Genomic DNA, 18,412 nt, shown 5'->3' with positions numbered 1-18,412 from the left:
TTATTCCCTATTATTTAACTTCTATAATTCTCAATTTTCGATTATTCGCTTCCGCATTATTCCGCTATATTCCTAACAAGAACAAATACCAACAAGCCTAAATTAGAAAAATCATGAGGAATCCAAGTAGTTTTTCATACCATCAGGAATCCAAGTCCACCCTTTGACCAGAATGCTCACATGGTTCATTTTCAACTCCCCACATTCCAATTTACCCTCATCAACATCTTGCAAAGAAGGAGAAGAAATCAAACCCGACCCATTTCTGAAATCCCCTCCGTGCTTCTCCCTGAACTGGGCACAACCCACTTGAGAATCCCACTTCTTGAAAGCCCCAAAGAGGTTCTGGAACGGATCGGGTTTGGAATCTAACAACGACGAAAAAATTGAGTCTTTGGGTGAGGGGATTGAGGAAGATGCGGATGGGTAATCAAGAAATCCTGCGGGAGGAAGGTAGGAAGAAGAAACAATGGATGAACTCTTTCCCTAATCTACTCATGATAATCTGATATACATATACATAGAACAAGAGGGAGAAGGAGGTCATATAATAAAAAGACTCATTTACCCCCACACATAACACCTCACTAACGGAGCATAAACGGAAGGACCATTACTGGAACAAATTCAATAGTCAAGTGTCTTTTTCGTCCAAATTAAAAAACGAGGACTAATTTTGGAAAATCAACATAGTCAGGGGACCATTACTGGAATTAACTAAAAAAAAAACCAGGAAAGTTCAGGGTTAGTAAACCAACCTTTATTCTTTTTATTTATTTATTAAAATCCAATATACATCTTGTTACAACACATTTTTTTTCCAACTTTGCACTAAAAGTAAAAGTCTCAACAATATACGGAGTAATACACTAAAGCAAATAAAACATTCATATTGATGGATAACATTTTCCTGCACTGCATGGGCATGAAGAATATTTAATTTATTGATGAAATTGAGAATTCTAAAGCATGAATCTAGCCCCTTAAATTTGTTGCACAATGATACATGATAATGATGAGAGTTTCATAGCTTTGTAGCGCCAAACGTGGCAACTGCTTGGATTAAAGCCATCAAGTTGCACTGAGAGGAACCACCTTTTTGGACTGCCTTCTTAGCTTTTTCTCCCAACTCTTTCACTTTCCTCCTCCTCTCTTTCCCTGCTTCTTTATCCATTAGCTTATCTATGCCTTCCTTGATCTCCTCACTCTTCACCACTACTATGTTCCCCTTGTCTTCACTGCCATCCCAGTTAACTGACACCTTCAACCCTAGGCTCACCCCAATTCCGAGCACTTCCACCACCAGCTTCTCGTTCAAAAACTGTTCCGCGAACAGTGGCCATGTCAGCATTGGTACCCCGAGAGAGATAGCTTCCAGTGTCGAATTCCACCCACAGTGTGTCAAGAATCCTCCAACCGAGGGGTGTGACAGGATGAGCACCTGCGGAGCCCACTCCCGGATCAGCACCCCTCTCCCTTTGTTCCTTTCCTCGAACCCGGTGCTCACGTTCCAATCCTCAAACGCATCAAGATGCATGTCTTTCTTCCCCAACACCCAAATAAACGGCCGTTTTGACGACTCCAAACCTACAGCCAGTTCCGTCATCTGACGTGGCGTCAGCCTAGCCAAACTTCCCAGGCTAACATATATCGTCGACCCTGCCTCCTGCAAGTCCAGCCACTTCATCAAACGCTCTTGTTGCTCGTCAATCTTCTTCTCGGCTGCCGACGTGGCACCTCTCAGCGCCTGGTCTTCATACTCTTGATTGCATAACGACACGGGGCCCACGCACCACACTCTCCCTCCGTACATTTTCTTATACTCTTTAACATAATCCGGCTCCAGCTCATCGAAGCTATTAACAATGGCGCCGTAGGCGGCGTTTATCGACTGCCGGAGCTTTTCCGCCACTAGTTTCGCGAGATCGGGGTTTAAAATATTCGGATCAAACGTGACACCTTTGACCTGTGCTTTGCAAACTTGTATCTTATGGGGTAAGTCGGGGACGGTGAACATCTCCGTGTCGGATTTCACTCCCCCGAGAATCTCGGAATCCGTTATTTTGTTCGAGCACCAGTAGGAGAAACAACAGGAGCCGTTAAACACAATCCTCGGGATATTAAGCCCCTCCGCGATCTCCGCGGTCCAAATCAGCAGCATATCGGAGACGATACAGCTCGCCGGCGGCTCGCATCGCTTCATCGCCGCCTCCACATGCGGCCGCAGCATGCCGACGGCGGCGAGGAAGTTCATCTCGAGGTTTTTCCCTTTGGGGACCAAATCCGCGTTCTCGCAGCCTTCCGGCAACCCTACTTCTTTGCACGGAAACCGGAGCTCCAGCGCTCCGATGTTAAACCCGCATTCCCTGTCGCGATCGAGCATGGAGCGGAAGCGGTTGGCGTTGACGGGAGTGGTGATGATGGTAACCATGACGCCGTCACAGCGTGCTAGCATCCTCGCAACATCTATCATGGGGAGCATATGGCCCGGCGCCATGACGGGAAACACAATAAAATGCAGCTGCCGACGCGATTGGTTCGCCGCTATCGCCATGGCCGCCGGTCGAATATATTGATGTTATAATTCAAAGCAATATTGCATACAAACACAAGCACTACAGTCTTCTACAGTCTACAGAACCATACTTGTGAGTATCTATATATAGAGATTGGAGAACGTGTTTTGTACCACATCCGCCAAACACATTATTGTGTCTCATCCAGCCTGTCCGTACGTCACTTTCGATATACCAGTTCAGTTACTTGTGATTAAATTTCCAAAAGTAGGTGTACTACGTAAATACGTATATATTAGTATATCTATTATTGGGATGAAAGTATACATACATACATCTATACGGAGCATATATAATGAACGGTTGGATCAAATAAATGAGAACCACATCTCCCATGAAAATTACCTATTATGCATATTGCAATGTGTGCAAACTACGTTTTGCACATTGTAATGTCTGATTGTACATTCGCGAATAAGTGATTGTACAATTTGAAAACATGCATTTTTGTAGTTACTTTTCTAATTACAATTGTGCATTTGTACGTAATGCTCATGGATCGGAGTACATTCCCAAAAGTAAGTTTAATATATATACATAAAATGATCATAATCAAAAGGAGGATTAAATGAGAACCACGTCTCCCGGCCATGCGAATTACCTATTGCATCTTATAACACCATACAAAAAGTACATTTATAATATATATATATATATATATATATATATATATATATATATATATATTGTTTAATTTCAAGTAGGATTGATTAATTCACGATAGTTAATTAATAAAATTCTAATGATTTTAATTCTAAGAATTAAATATGTTAAACTCATATCCTGTAATTTTAAATTTAACATGTTTTTTGTAAATTTGATAATTTGATCATTATTACTAATGATGAGTATATCAGCCACATATAAATATAGAATGACATAATCATTTTCCGTGTCTTTAATTAGACATTCCGTGTCTTTAATTAGACATGCTTGGGAAAACAACAACTTAGATGACTAAGGATACAAATTTGTAACTACAATGTCACAAGTTCGAATCTCAGCCTTCTTGGTTGGGTGTTATCTCCATTAGATGGATGTATCTTATCGTAATTTGCTGTAGAAATTAAAGCAATAATGCTGCATATGCACAAGCCTCACCACATAACTACTGTACGTTTTATATGTAGAAGGGGGAACGTGTTTTCCCATGAATGCTTTAATTTATTAAGACAACCCATTCTATTTATATCGCCACGCATTCCACGACAACACCTAAATTAATACATTATTAAAATATTAGCTCTCATCCTATCACTAAATTAGGCCAAAATTATGATTTCTGTTACACGAAATTTAGTATTTTCATTTCAAAATGTTGAATCCCTAACCCTAAGGGTCCCACGCCTCAGCGGCACATCGTCAGAGTATTTGGGAGGATGTAAATCATGACAACTCAACTGAACGCAGAAGCTAAACATCTCGAAACAAATTTTGTTTTTTTCTTTAATATGAAATCCTAGTTTTTTCTTTCCAAAAGGTTGAATCCCCAACCTCAAAGGTCCTTTATGCCCCAGCCCCCGACAGAGCATAGGAAATTTAGTTTTTATTTATTATTATTTTTTTATTTTTTATGACACCCTAGTTTTTTTGTTTTTTTTTTTCTTTTCAAAAGGTTTATCTACAACAATTATTTTTGTTGCAATAGATGTAAATGTTGTCACAATTTGACGACTATTTGTCGCATCGGTTTTATCACAATACGTCGAATATGATAGTTTTGTTTGCCACAATTAATTTTACTACTCCGTATTACGTAACTCGTTATTTCCATGGTTTGTCACAATTTCTTTCACAGTCATCATAAAAAAAAATTGTCAATGATTGTAACTAATTTCAAATTTCAAATGATTGTCAAAGGTCTTGTGGTCAAGCAGCACTTGGTGTACACTCCCATGTGGAAGGGAGTGGGTTCGAGCCTCAATGGAGACATCTGTTATATACTATATTGTAACCAAGTCAACAGAACTCAAAAAAAATAATTCAAATGTTTATCAAAACGTAGATCGAATTTTGTTAATTTTAAATGTTGTGCGCCATTGGATGTTGCAATTATTGTTACATGCTTGCTGTAATTACATAAATTGATGGTCTTACGTGTTTTAGTGATTAGTTTGTACGTCACGATGGTAATTAGTGCGTTAGTTAATATTATAAAAAAAACATTATAATAATTGTATAATACTCCGTATGTTGCAACATTCATATCCAAGTTTAATTTGTTGTAAAATGTAAATATATCCCCTCTATTTTTTATTTTTTTTGACAAATAAAATATAATACTCTTATAGTCTTATTAAAGGGACGAAATCCCAAGTTTGAGGTCCAATATGAGAGCCAACCACCCTAGCTAACGTGTGATAATTTGATTCGCTGACCTCCTAATATAAACACAATCTACCGAATTAAAAGTGGCTAAAAGTCTAGTACAAAAATGAATTAGAACTCCCAAAGGAGACCGGTTGACAGCATTACTTCTTAGCTCATTTGCCAAACTTTGACAATCAGACTCCAGTCGAAAGCGCTTAACACCACGGTCATTTAGCCAAGTAAGTGCTTCCTTACATCCCATTACTTCCGCCATGCTCGGGAATTGAGGGTAGTCCATAATCCCGTTTGTCGTGACAATGACGGACCGATCGTCTGAGAGTAAAACAACTCCAAATGAGACCTTGGCATCTTACCTGGTAGACAAAGGGTGCATCCAGCCATCCAGGGGAGCCTAGGTGTTAACACCCCTACAAAGTTATGAATGTATATGATTATACCAACATATTTGTTATTTCATTAGAACCTTATCAACATTTACTCTCATATACTCCGTAACAAGAGTTACTAGTTGTGTTGTTTCAAGTGTTAAAATTGTAACTTTTTTGAATAGTTAGTACGGAATAATATATATTAAAATGGTAAAAAGTTATGAACTAAAACAACTAACAATGAACAATTGAGGAATAAAATTATTTTCTTTTTTAAAGTTTAAATTTGAACCTTTAGTGGTATAAAATAGTATGTATTTTTTAAATGATATTGTTGATATTTTTAAATAACTTGTGATAATGACCTTATGGTCTAGTATCACCAAGTGTCTTTTGTATAAAAGATCATGAGTTTATCTGCGATTACTTTTTGTGCTATAGTACATTGTAACAGTCTAAAGAGTCAAATAATTATCAAAATTTTGATTTTTTTCAACTAGAAGTCTTGAGATAAATATAATCATCGTCATCTATCCTCAAAACTCAAAAGGAAAAGTTAACAATATCTTCCAAGTTCCAATCCTTTTCATATTCTCGGAAATGGCGGTTGGGAGCTGTAGTCTACCGCTTCCTCTTTCTCAAATGACCCGGATTTCCTCTTCATCAGCATCAACAAGAGAAAGGAAGATTACGTCTAAGTGTAAATTGAACTGTGTCTCCCCTAACACTCTTAGTGACAGTGTCTCCGATAAAGCCTTGCTAGATATCCAAAATTCTGGAGTCATTGCGTGTCTCCGTGCTCCAAGGTAACCCCAAGCCCTCTATTGCCCTTCTTTCTGTCTTTTTCTTTTTTGGTTTAATTGAAATTTGTTGGTAGAGTTTCTCATGCTTTCGCGAAACATTGGGGTATCTTCTTTTAGTGCAGAAGTGGCCATGGAAGCTGCGCTTGCTGCACTTGATGCTGGAATCTCCGTGGTGAGTTTTACTTCCTTTGAAGTATTTTGCAGATAATTCATTCAGGAAAGGTTGTTTTCATGGAGAATTGAAGAGAAAATTGTATTATAAGTGACCATCTTTTAATCCCTAACTTATGCCTAAAGTGACGAGTTTAGTCCTAAACAATCAAATCCTTCACTTTATTAATTGACATAATGGTGGGAGAAATAGTCCCGAGGACAAAAATCTCCACTTCGTGTATAACTTCACTTCGCCTATAATTTAAAGTTATAAGATGGTCACGCATATAACTCGGGACCAAGTCTGTATCACAAGTATAACTTAAGGACAAAATTGCAATTTTCCCGGAATTGAATTACACTGTTTTTTGTGCCTCTACTTAAGACCCCTATTTCCTGCATTTTCATGTTAATGAAGGGATTATAATCACTAACCCACCTCATTTTTTAATGGAAGCGGCCTCTTTCCTCTCATCTTTCGACTTTAGTCACATTTGAATGCAAGGGAAATATTAAGGTTGTCCTTGTTTAATCTTGATGACCATGTAATTAAGTATGTCTATCATCTAGGTGATCCTCGTCTATTTTAGAAATGATAGATTGGAGATTTTGCTGCATGAGTTAATAAACATGCAATCTTTTGCTTTTTATTTTATTTTACAAGATGCTCTTGTAGAGTTAAAGATTAGGAGATAAAGGGTGGACTTTCAGGAGATTTATAAGTTATTTGTGTGAGAAAGATGATTAGGACTAAGGTAGAGTGTATATGACACAGTCACTACTGATCACTTGCTGAAGGTTAATCTAAATAGTGTTGCTCTTCCAGCCACCTCAAACCTTGGATTACACCAAACTGGCTAACAAATATAGGTGGTGTTGAGTGATAAAATTCAAGACGTAAGGGGAAACATAAATTTCAAGTAAAGATTTTGCATTTTGCATTTTACACCGAACAGTTAATGCCTTAAAACCTTTCTGAAGGGCAACCATGCTATTTTGCAACCTGAGGAACGGGGAAGTTGTTGTTACCCAACTTGGCCTTTCTTTACTATGGAGTACTTTTTGGCAGGTCAACTAAATCCAATTTTAAGGCCTTCTAATAAATAATATTTCTTGATTGCAGCTGGAAATTGTAGTGTCAACTCCAGGTGTGTTTGAGGTACTTGTAAACACATGGTAACATGCTTTTGGTTTTCTTGGATGCTGAAAAATACTACTACAAAGCTGTTTGACCACTCCCGTACATCTCAATTCTTCCATGCAGGTATTAAGAAAATTAGTCCATTGTTATCCCACAAAAACTATAGGAGTAAGCATTCTACTAGTCATTCTTTTTATTGCATTACTTTTGTGTTTGCTTCTTATTAATCCCAAACTAAGAATGCCTGACTATTCAAAGCTAGGCCTTTTACACTGCATTTTTTGTCTGGAATCCGGTTGTGAGCATCAATGCTTGCTTTTATATAATAAAATAAATGCATAATTACCAAACCTTTTGTTAGTAAATCTCAGGGTGTGTTTGGTTGACAGGTTTAGCTATTAGGAATGGGTATCAAAGTCATTGTTATTGTTTGGTTGACAAATTTTCAGAACACTACTATGGGTTTTGATTACCCCCTTAATTGCAAAACCCATTCCCTAATAAAATAAAGGGTTTCACCCCCTTCCTCCTCTGCTTCTCCAGCTATTAATAATCATTCTCATTCCACCCTACTACAAAACATGCAAAATACTTTCACCAAAACCCATTACCATTACCATTACCAAGTATTTGATACCCATTCCGATTCCCATGTGCGAACCAAACACATCCTCAATGTTTCCATAGGTAATACATGACTGAAACAATTCAACATTTGTAAAGTTGTTATTTGACTCTTGATACAAGGTATCGAAAGCATGGGTGTAATTGATCTATTGATTTTTTTTTTTCTTTTTCCTGTCATCTATTTCATGAAAGGGGGAAAAAAAAGGACCAGATGGTAACTAGTAAAGAAGTGCTACTTTTGCAGATTGGAACTGTATTGTGTGCAAAAGATGCCAAAGATGCGATTGAGTTTGGAGCCAAGTTTCTTATGAGTCCTGTATTAGTGAAGGTATATAGTTGAGCTTTTGAATATACTTATGAGCGTAGGATCGCTTATTTTTTCATTAATATATTCTGAACCACTTTTCTCTATCTCAGGACATTCTAGTTGGTCTTTCAGGAGATGAGGCTCTGTATATACCTGGAGCAATGACCCCAACAGAGGTAGGGGTATAACCGTATAATGTATTTTCCTCTCTTTGCTTTATCTGGACTGGCTACTATCTTTGTTCCACTGATATGACATTAGAAAAATCATTTCGACCCATTGGATTTGAATTTTGTAGCAATGGGTATCTATCTTTTTCGTCCAAGGACATTTGAACTAGTAGAGGCCTACAGGAGCATTGGGATTGCTAACTCTAATCCCCATCTTAATAAAGGGGCGTAGTTCCTTTTCTCAGATATTTTTGAGATTGTTATTGTTCTGTAACTTATATAGCAACTGCTCAAAGATGAGACAAATGACAGAAGAGACTTAATAGAATTAATTGCATGATGTTGCAGATATTATCTGCCTTCCGTATGGGTGCCAAGATTGTCAAGGTCAGTTATGAAAATTTCCCAAATTTTCAGAATGAGAGCGAGTTTTGGTTCCCGTTAGCTTGTATGCATAGTTTGTCTATCTTTGCTGTCAAATGTTAATTTACAATATCAATTCGTCATTGTTTTTTAATTTTATTTTATGGTTGTGATATAAATATAATATTCGTTGTTCAAAATGATGTTCTTTTGTTTCAAATGAGTAACTTCTTTTGTTTTCTTTGACAGTGAATATTACATTTTAAAATTTCAAATTCCTCGTGTGCTCATTTTGAAGTTGCCCTTTTTGGTCTGCAATAGGTATATCCTGTCTCAGCATTGGGAGGAACTAAGTATATTTCCGCACTGAAAAGGCCATTCTCTCATATTCCAATGGTAGCATCTCAGGGGATAACGATAGGTTGGTTATGTAAAAGGTTTATCACTCATAAGTCATGTCTTACTGTCTAGCTTTTGGATTTCAGTCTTGGTATCTAAAAGTTTTATATTGTTTTTGGGGAAATGAGAAATGGTTTTTACCGTTTTAGGTTTGTTATTAGCAAAGTGATTGTCATCATTGATTGCATATACGGGAATGGGGGAAGTGGTAATAGTGTGTTATTAGTATCTCTCTTTTGCGTATTCTTCAGTTTGCAATTTGTACAACAGTTGTCTTCTAAGCCTTCTGACGGAGAGATTGATAACTGCGCTATAATTCAGATTTAGTTGGGGAATATATTGCTCAGGGAGCATCGGCAGTTGTTTTGTCAGATGCTATATTCGATAAGAAGGCAATGAGCCTACGTAATTTCAGTGCAGTACATCAACTAGCCTCCCGTGCAGCTCTGCTGGGAAAAGAAGCTGTAAAAAGGTCAGGATGTGTGTTTTAATTGCTTCAGCTATTCACTTGCTACATTATTCTTTTCATATATTATCTGTTTTAGGATCAAGCGCTTACCTTTATTTCCTTATATCGCCACATTTTCGAGAGGCAAGGTGTTGGGCTTGACCCTTCACCGGCCTCTGCTAACAATTTCCTAACCACCAATTACTGGACTTGGCCTTTTACTGGCCTCCACCCAACAGTCTGAAAGACCGAAACAATTGCAGGCAATTTACGAGAAACATATCCTAGATGGGCCCATCAAATTCTCGCGCTTAAATACCATATGTCGCCCCGTCCCCTTTCCATATGTCGCCCCGTCCCCTTTCTCTTGTCTTCCTCCGGCACCCAAAAACTTGCCATGGTACAAACTTTATTAATTTTATGGTTCATCTTAAAGGATACAGTATATTATAATGCAGGAGAAGCGGTGGCTAGAACCATTTTGAGTTCTTATAGTGAGCCTGATGACAAAATTGTCAAAGCAAAATGGTGCAGTCCTGAAGAGTAGACTGTAATGGCTAATCACCAAATAGCATCTATTGTTGGCAGTTGTTCTCCTGGGGTTCTTTAGCTGTTCTCTTCTACAGATGATAAACTCCGTTCTTATGTAACTGCTTGCAAATTACATAAGAGAGATAAATTGTACTAGGTAAATTTCGTGCAGTGCATCGGGCTCAACTAAGAAGTTATTGACAAAAATCAAACTCATGAGCCTTTCGATACGAACATTATGCTCATCTACTTAGCTAGACTGTCCCGTCTTGTTTTCTAATTATGTGGACGCACATGCTTTTTAGCTCAGCATAGTTCGGGGTATGCCTTGTGGATGTTGCACATATTTTTTCTTAGTAACATATTTATCGTTACTAGAGATTGTGATTGTATTTACTTTCAAGTATTTTAAAATGTAATACTAATTATAGTTTTAATATGATTTCTAGAAACTTTTCGATTTGGTAATTAGTTGGACGTGTGAAGATCTCTAAAATTGTATTAAATTGTACTCTGAAATACGTAATAATTCAAAATATATTGCATCAAGGGTTCGTAAAAAATGATTTTTATAAAATGATTCATATTTTTTGTTTGATTGGAAGTTAAAAAAATGACCATAAATATATTATACATTATTTTTATTAAATTAATAATTATTTATATTAACTAGTTAGTTATCACAATGTCTGTCAAGTACCTTGTGGCTCAGATGACATGTAATGATCTCTTAATGACACCAATATTTTTTAGTTCTGGTAAAGCTATTTTTTAATTCCCGTTAGGGACTAACACTTTATTGGCTCTTATTAGGTTTGTAGGTTGTAGATGTAGATAGAAATAATATTAATTAAAATTTATAATGATTAATAATAATTATATATAGTACTAAAGTTAATATATTTTTGTTGAGAACACTAAAGTTAATATAGTACTAAAGTTAATATATATAATTAATACAATTAGTTATAGTATAAAAATTAATACATATTATATATTATATAATTAATATATTGAAAATTAGAAGGAATTTTTTTTCTTAGTGACATATTTATCGTTACTCTATATGAGATTGCATGTGATTGTATTTACTTTCAAGTATTTTAAAATGTAATACTAATTATAGTTAATTTATCCATGGTAATGGGCTAATGGCCCGCGCCACAGAAATCACAAAACCACGTATTTTAGAAAGGAAAAACAATGCACCACCTAAACACAAAAAGACCAAAATGTCAGCACTTTATTTTTTAATTTGTGTTCAATCTGAATTGTTAATTTTAGCAGGATGACTATCATTTACTGTATCTTTCACCTAGACACATTCACCCCATTTGTTCTCTATTCTATATATATACTTGCCCACAATATACTAATATATACGTACACATGCTTTTTGAAATTTAATCCACAAGTAACAGCCGCAGTAGATGAAAAGTGAGCAGGCCAGGCTGTATGAGACAGTAATTAATATGGTTGTTGGTGGATTCATGTGGTACAAAACACGTTCTCCCATCTCATCTCATCTCATCTATATATACACACACTGACAGTGTATGATTCAATCTATATATACGTAGTGGTTGTGCATGCAATATATATTATATATCACAGTAACGTATTGAATTCGACCGGCGGCCATGGCATCGATTACGACGAACCAATCCCGTGGGCAGCTGCTACATTTTATTGTGTTTCCCATGATGGCGCAAAGCCATATGCTCCCCGTGATAGATGTTGCGAGGATGCTAGCACGCTGTGACGGCGTCATGGTTACCATCCTCACTACTCCCGTCAACGCCAACCGCTTCCGATCCATGCTCGAGCGTGACAGGCAATGCGGGTTCAACATCGGAGCGCTGGAGCTCCGGTTTCCGTGCAAAGAAGCCGGGTTGCCGGAAGGCTGCGAGAACGCCGATTTGGTCCCCAAAGGGAAAAACCTCGACATGAACTTCCTCGCCGCCGTCGGCATGCTGCGGCCGCAGGTGGAGGCGGCGGTGAAGCGGTGCGAGCCGCCGGCGAGCTGTATAATCTCCGACATGCTGCTGACGTGGACCGCGGAGATCGCGGAGGGGCTTAATATCCCGAGGATTGTGTTCAACGTCTCGTCTTGTTTCTCCTACTGCTGCTCTAACAGAATAACGGATTCCGGGATTCTCGGGAGGGTGAAATCCGACACGGAGATGTTCACCGTCCCTAACGTGCCACACAGCGTACAAGTTTGCAAAGCGCAGGTCAAAGGTGTCACGTTTGACCCCACTGTTATGACCAGCGATATCGCGAAACTGGTGGCGGAAAAGCTCCGGCAGACGGTAAAAGCCTCCTACGGCGCCATTGTGAATAGCTTCGATGAACTGGAGCCGGATTATGTTAAGATATACGGAGGGAGAGTGTGGTGTGTGGGCCCCGTGTGGTTATGCAATCAGGAATATGAAGACCAGGCGCTGAGAGGTGCCACGTCGGCAGCCGACAAGAAGAATGACGTATTAGTCGAGCAACAAGAGCGTTTGATGACGTGGCTGGACTTGCAGGAGGCAGGGTCGACGATATATGTTAGCCTGGGAAGTTTCGCTAGGCTCACGCCACGTCAGATGACAGAGCTGGCTGTAGGTTTAGAGTCGTCCAAACGGCCGTTTATTTGGGTGATGGGGAAAAAAGACATGCATCTTGATGTGTTTGAGGACTGGAACGTGAGCATCGGGTTCGAGGAAAGGAACAAAGGGAGAGGGGTGCTGATCCGGGAGTGGGCTCCGCAGTTGCTCATCTTGCAGCACCCCTCAGTAGGAGGATTCTTGACACACTGCGGGTGGAATTCGATAATGGAAGCCGTCTCTTTGGGAATGCCAATACTGACATGGCCACTGTTCGCGGAACAGTTTTTGCACGAGAGGCTGGTGGTGGAAGTGCTCGGAATTGGTGTGAGCCTAGGGGTGACTGTGCCAGTTAATTGGGATGGCAGTGAAGACAAGGAGAACATATTAGCGGTGACGAATGAGGAGATCAAGGAAGGCATAGATAAGCTAATGGATAAAGAAGCAGGTAAAGAGAGGAAGAGGAAAGTGAAAGAGTTAGGAGAAAAGGCTAAGAAGGCAGTCCAAAAAGGTGGTTCTTCTCATCGCAACTTGATGGCTTTAATCCATGCAGTTTCCACGTTTGGCGCTACAAAGATATGAGCTAGACTCATCATCGTCATATATATATCATTGTGCGACAAATTTGAGGGGCCAGATTCATGCTTCAGAATTCTCTATTTCATCAATAAATTAAATATTCTCCATGCCCTGCAGCGCAGCGGCATGTTATCTATCAATTCAATATGAATGCTTAATTATTTGCTTTGGTTTATTATATTGTTGAGGACACTTTTACTTTTAGTGCAAACCTAATATTTACCCGTGTAATGCAACAATAGTAATTTTAATAATTATATTATTTATAAAATTTATATAGTCTAAAATAAATAAATAAATTATCAAAATATTATAAAATTGTCTAATTTATAGAATTATACAAAATTATCTTATCTTCTTCAAATCTACACATTTTAGTTTATGACTGGATATACTATTTAGGGAAACATTGACCAATGTGGTTCAGTTACCCTACTTGCAAGTCTGCAACAGTTGAACGCATTCAACTTTCTTTTTTTTTTTTTTTTTTGAATTTTCCAGTACAAAGTACAAGTACAGAACTAGTCTTGAAGGTTTTCCTAATTTTGTTATCTCTTTTGGCCTTTTTTCAAAATAATTCTTCATGCTTTGAATATTGTGATTTATATATTTTATTATGTAATATCTCTTATGGCGGATTTTTCATCTTTGCAATTGATTTTATTATATTTTTTTTATTTTATTAGTATTTTGTTTGTAAAATATTACGGAGTAGTTTAAAAAAAAAAAGAAATCAAATTGTGAAATCAGACTCGAAATTCACACCGTGGTTCAGTGCCAGTTCTCATAAACTTGATTGTGACTTGTGAAGGAGAATGTGGAAAGGAAGAGAGATCCATTAATGGCTAATCCTAGGAGGACGTCGTTTTCCACCGCCATCAACCACCACCAACTGCCCATCTCCACCGTCAGCGGCGGCTCCCAAGCTCCGGCCACACTATTGACTTCAGCCAAGTCGTTCCTAAAGAAACCTCACGCTTTCCCATTCCTGCTCTCGCTTTTCCTTCTTCTCACCTGGGTCTCCCTCCGATTACAACGACCGTCCAGTCATTTTCCACACGGAGGAGGATCGGAATCTGGATCTGAGTTGCGGCAGCGTGCGGACTGGTCACCCGACGATGATCATTTTGCCAACTTAGCGCGATTCTCTGCTTCTTCTTCACTTATTGCCAAAGACAAGCGTGGATGGCTGCTGAATCCCATCTCGCTTGCCCTAGATGCTCATATTTCAGGTCTCTGCTTCTTCATATTCAGCCTGCTTAGTTGCCAAATTAAATAGGGTTTCATTTTGAAGATGTATCAGAATTCAGGAGAAAGGTGCTTTCGTTTATGCTGTTGTTCTTTCTAATGATTTCTCACTCGTGAGTAGTGACTTTGGATTTAATTTCTTCAAGTGGTTGAGCACTTGAGCTTAAAGAACTGTCTTGAATTCTACGTTCAAATTGCAATATAGGTTGATTTTAGTGTGAAGTTAACTAGTTGAGTTATGTCTGTTATAACTTGCCATTTTATACAGGGGGAGCAACAAGTTGTGCTTCAGTTCATTTGGGTGAGATCAAACCTGGTGGCACAAGGGGAAACCATAGGCACCATACATGTAATGAGACATTTGTCATTTGGGGGTCTAAAATGATATTCAGGGTATGCTTTTTCTTCCTACCTGTAATTGCTCAGACCCCATGTGTTGTACTCTGCAATTTATAATTTCCTGAACTGATTAACTTTAATTTGCATTTGGCACCGATGATGTATAATGTTGAGATGCTGGAGAATTTTCTTTTGATGCAACTTGTATAATGTTGACCTTGAGTTCTGTGTAATATTACACTCGAGGTGAGTATGCAAGAAATAGTGGAAAGTCACTCAATTAATCTGACTAATTTGTTGAAAAGATGGCATATGCTTCAAAGAAGTGCTCCATATTACATTCCTCATCCACTTCTGTGGAGTTCTCTAAGTGTATAATTGCAGGAGAATCATAGAAGAAAGTGATGTGTTGGCACTAAACATTACTTTGATTGATATTCTAATTCCAAGCAACTTTGAAGTGGTTTGCAAGTTAGAGTTTAAGCTTTGATATTGCTTTAGTGTTGATATCTGGTCCCATCTTTCCCTCTGACAGTCTGCAATGAATGCAAATGAAAACATGAGAACCTAAAGGAATGATAAAATTGTTCTATTAAAGATTCCATAAGCCTTTCTTTTCATCTTTTGCCTAGATTTGATGCTAAGCTCGTAGTCTTTATTTGCAGCTGGAAAATAATGCGCTTAAAAAAGGGTATGCTGAGGTGAAACTTGGTGCAGATGAGGTTGCTGTTGCAGCTAGCCCCAGTGGAACTGCTCATGCTCTAGTAAACATTGATCCTGTGCGAAGTACATTCTTCTTAGGGTGCCAAGATAATGTAGTTAATTATAGTGACTCTAAAACTGATTTTAACATATGGAAAGATCTTTAGGCTTTTCTTTGCTCTTTCTACCCCTTTTGATAACTGCAGCTGTGCATAGCATTTTCTTATACATTCATTATAGTTCGCATTTGAGGGATCCAAGCATATAGATTGTCGGGTTTAGGATAATGGAGACAGTCTATTTGATCTGTAGCATTAATTCAGAGTTATTCTGCTCAGAAGTATACTTCTTCTTACTCTTTGGATTGTGCTCCCCCAGGTGATTTCACTTACATTGGTTAATTTAGTGAAAATAAAAGAGAAATCTGTATGAATTTAGCTGGAGATTTATGAATACATTCATTAGACAAAAACTCTTCAACTCATTAACTGCAAAAACTTGTCCCCAAGTCCCAACCATCCTATGGGCACAAGGCTGCAAACTGGCTTATAAGACTCTTGCTGAAACTTTTTTTTTCCCTCAACTTTACTTGAACATGATCTGAGTCAAATGACCTGGATCCTAGGTTGGTTCAGTCTTGCAGAGGATCATATCAGCCATGCTAAGCATAATGGGATATGGTGGTCTCTTGGTTTTCTATTGCATAATGGAAAATTGATGTTCTCTTGGTTGTCTGTTACAACTTACATACAAGCTTCCTATAAGCTTTTTATTGGTAGTTGGCACCAGGCTAGACCAACAAAGATAGGATTAGGTATTCCTGATATTTTATGTAACAAAATATATTAATTATAACTTTTTCTTTATCGTTTCCCAAAAAAAAAAAACTTCTTTATCATTTCAATTAATAGGCTAGGACTATACTTTGTAATGCTGAATTACATGCAAAAATGAAATTAGGTCATTCAATTAAAGAAATGTAATTAGATCCCTGAATATTTCAAAATGATGCAATTAAGCTAAAATTTACCTATTGCTTTGGTTATCACTGACGTGTTGTGTCGGTCATTCTATTAAAACTTATTTTTTTAAAAAATCATTTTAATATTTTAAATAAAATATTTTTTTTAAAAAAAAAATCTTCGTTTCTGACCAGAGATGAAGAACTCGTCTTCGTCTCTAGGTCAGAGACAAAGGTGTTTAAACCGAAGATTTCATTTAGGTTGTGTTTGGAAACCATGAAAATGACTTCTAGAAAATGAATGATTTTTTAGAAAATATTTTCTTTTTCAGTGTTAGGTTGCTTTCTAGAAAACTATCTTGGTGTTTTTGGTTCATTTTCTGGAAAATGAGTAGAACTATTTTTAATTTTAAATATTTAAAATATATTCCAAAAATCCACAATCGTGTAGTCAAACCCACAAGCCTAAATCCCTACCCAATATTCTCCACTGAAGTAATGGCGAAGAAGATGGCTGGTTGGGCGGCGACGATGGGAGTTCAGCGTGGAGATCGACGGTTGGCTTGGAGGCGACGGTGGGAGCTCGGCATGACGATGGATGGTGGCGCTGGACGTGGCGACGACGACAACTTGGATGTGACGAACGTCGACAACCTGGTCGGGTTTGGGGTGCGACGGTGGCTGGCAGCGAGCGCGACGACAGTAGGCTGACAGGGTTAGGGGGAAGAAGGGTTGGGAGAAGAATGAAAACTTGGTTCACTCTAAAAAATGACTTCCCCCTAAAAAGGGGACATTTGTTTTCCGAAAAACAATGCTATATTTTTCCCTTTAACTCATCCTCATTTTTCGTTGACTTTAGTTTTCCCTCCTTTGTCAAACATGGGAGGCCTGGAAAATTATTTCCAAAAATTATTTTTCAGATTTCCAAACACAACCTTATATAAAAAATAATAACAACAACAATAATCATCATCACCACCATCACCACTATCATCATCATATATCCAAGATGACCTAATCGATCATGCCAAATCTTAAAATTATTCAAATTAGTAAATTTGAGTTTGTAATAAGATTGGCTTCAATAACACTTATTCTTGTGTAATATAAACAGTAGGGAAGGACATGGAATTAGTTAGTATAAAAGTAAAATAAAGAGGTAGGTCAGAGCTGGCGACTAGCTCTAAAAGCTTGCAACTAAAACACTCGTACAATTAGTTAGTATAATTCGTTAAAATAAAATGTTACGTTGAGCTATTATTTTGAGTGTGAATAGAAACTTGTAGTTACTATCTAATAATGTATATTATGTAAATTTTATATTGTGATCTTAGCTAACAAAGAATCATAAAGATATAAACTTAATTAATTTAGGTTGGCTTTACGTTCAAATCAAGAAGGTCAATCGTGTAGCATATGTGTTGACATAATATATTAGACGTCTTTATATAAGTGAATTTCTAATACTTTTATACTAGTGTTCATAATAATGCTAAAATTATACCTTCTTTTTGGATTAGTTTACTCGTTGAGTTATGCACTCAGTATCCGGGCAGTCTACATAAATATAAGAATTATGATACCTGCACTCATTTTTATATTCAATATTGGTGGTTAAGATTAACTTTTTTATTTGTACCGATGTTTTTAAAAAAATCCGGATAACATCAATACATCATATATATTCTTTTATTTTATCTTTTTCTTGGGTATATATATATATATATATATATATATATATATATATATATATATATATATATATATATATATAT

General features: G+C 37.5%; 4 protein-coding genes across 7 annotated transcripts; 3 read left to right on the top strand and 1 right to left on the bottom strand.

The window, feature by feature from the left end:
* Nucleotides 1-862: 862 nt before the first annotated feature.
* LOC116028807 (UDP-glycosyltransferase 73C1-like) lies at nucleotides 863-2,618 on the bottom strand. Its single transcript, XM_031270630.1, has one exon. It carries the CDS (start codon nucleotides 2,552-2,554, stop codon nucleotides 1,025-1,027), a length of 1,530 nt encoding a protein of 509 aa, XP_031126490.1. The 5' UTR covers nucleotides 2,555-2,618; the 3' UTR covers nucleotides 863-1,024.
* Nucleotides 2,619-5,826: 3,208 nt separating this feature from the next.
* Nucleotides 5,827-10,685, top strand: LOC116030786 (KHG/KDPG aldolase-like). Of its 4 annotated transcripts, none has more exons than XM_031273120.1 (10): nucleotides 5,827-6,081; nucleotides 6,196-6,250; nucleotides 7,355-7,390; nucleotides 7,496-7,540; nucleotides 8,244-8,327; nucleotides 8,417-8,482; nucleotides 8,825-8,863; nucleotides 9,161-9,260; nucleotides 9,560-9,710; nucleotides 10,145-10,685. In XM_031273120.1, the coding sequence occupies exons 1-10, from the start codon at nucleotides 5,876-5,878 to the stop codon at nucleotides 10,158-10,160; spliced, it is 798 nt and encodes a 265-aa protein (XP_031128980.1). In that variant the 5' UTR covers nucleotides 5,827-5,875; the 3' UTR covers nucleotides 10,161-10,685. The 4 variants fall into 4 exon arrangements, with proteins under 4 accessions (XP_031128980.1, XP_031128984.1, XP_031128981.1 ...); XM_031273124.1 differs by lacking the exon at nucleotides 10,145-10,685 and adding an exon at nucleotides 9,388-9,446 and having other exon boundaries at nucleotides 9,560-9,683; XM_031273121.1 differs by lacking the exon at nucleotides 7,496-7,540.
* Nucleotides 10,686-11,812: 1,127 nt separating this feature from the next.
* LOC116029101 (UDP-glycosyltransferase 73C3-like) lies at nucleotides 11,813-13,678 on the top strand. The gene has a single exon (XM_031270992.1). The coding sequence runs from the start codon at nucleotides 11,858-11,860 to the stop codon at nucleotides 13,388-13,390; it is 1,533 nt and encodes a 510-aa protein (XP_031126852.1). The 5' UTR covers nucleotides 11,813-11,857; the 3' UTR covers nucleotides 13,391-13,678.
* Nucleotides 13,679-14,123: 445 nt separating this feature from the next.
* On the top strand, nucleotides 14,124-16,031 carry LOC116028751. The gene is made up of 3 exons (XM_031270564.1): nucleotides 14,124-14,619; nucleotides 14,904-15,028; nucleotides 15,640-16,031. The coding sequence occupies exons 1-3, from the start codon at nucleotides 14,229-14,231 to the stop codon at nucleotides 15,841-15,843; spliced, it is 720 nt and encodes a 239-aa protein (XP_031126424.1). The 5' UTR covers nucleotides 14,124-14,228; the 3' UTR covers nucleotides 15,844-16,031.
* The last annotated feature ends 2,381 nt before the right edge of the window (nucleotides 16,032-18,412 follow it).

This window comes from Ipomoea triloba, chromosome 9 (assembly GCF_003576645.1).
Source record: "Ipomoea triloba cultivar NCNSP0323 chromosome 9, ASM357664v1".
In the NCBI taxonomy this organism is placed as follows: Eukaryota; Viridiplantae; Streptophyta; class Magnoliopsida; order Solanales; family Convolvulaceae; genus Ipomoea; species Ipomoea triloba.
The sequence above is the reverse complement of the archived record's forward strand: the minus strand, read 5'-3'. Positions and strand labels throughout refer to the sequence as shown.

Coding starts and splice junctions, on each gene's coding strand:
- LOC116030786 (XM_031273120.1), top strand. CDS start 5,876: ATGGCGGTTGGGAGCTGTAGTCTACCGCTTCCTCTTTCTCAAATGACC. Junction 6,082..6,195: donor GCGTGTCTCCGTGCTCCAAG/GTAACCCCAAGC, acceptor ATCTTCTTTTAG/TGCAGAAGTGGCCATGGAAG. Junction 6,251..7,354: donor TTGATGCTGGAATCTCCGTG/GTGAGTTTTACT, acceptor TCTTGATTGCAG/CTGGAAATTGTAGTGTCAAC.
- LOC116029101 (XM_031270992.1), top strand. CDS start 11,858: ATGGCATCGATTACGACGAACCAATCCCGTGGGCAGCTGCTACATTTT.
- LOC116028807 (XM_031270630.1), bottom strand. CDS start 2,554: ATGGCGATAGCGGCGAACCAATCGCGTCGGCAGCTGCATTTTATTGTG.
- LOC116028751 (XM_031270564.1), top strand. CDS start 14,229: ATGGCTAATCCTAGGAGGACGTCGTTTTCCACCGCCATCAACCACCAC. Junction 14,620..14,903: donor CCTAGATGCTCATATTTCAG/GTCTCTGCTTCT, acceptor CATTTTATACAG/GGGGAGCAACAAGTTGTGCT. Junction 15,029..15,639: donor GGTCTAAAATGATATTCAGG/GTATGCTTTTTC, acceptor CTTTATTTGCAG/CTGGAAAATAATGCGCTTAA.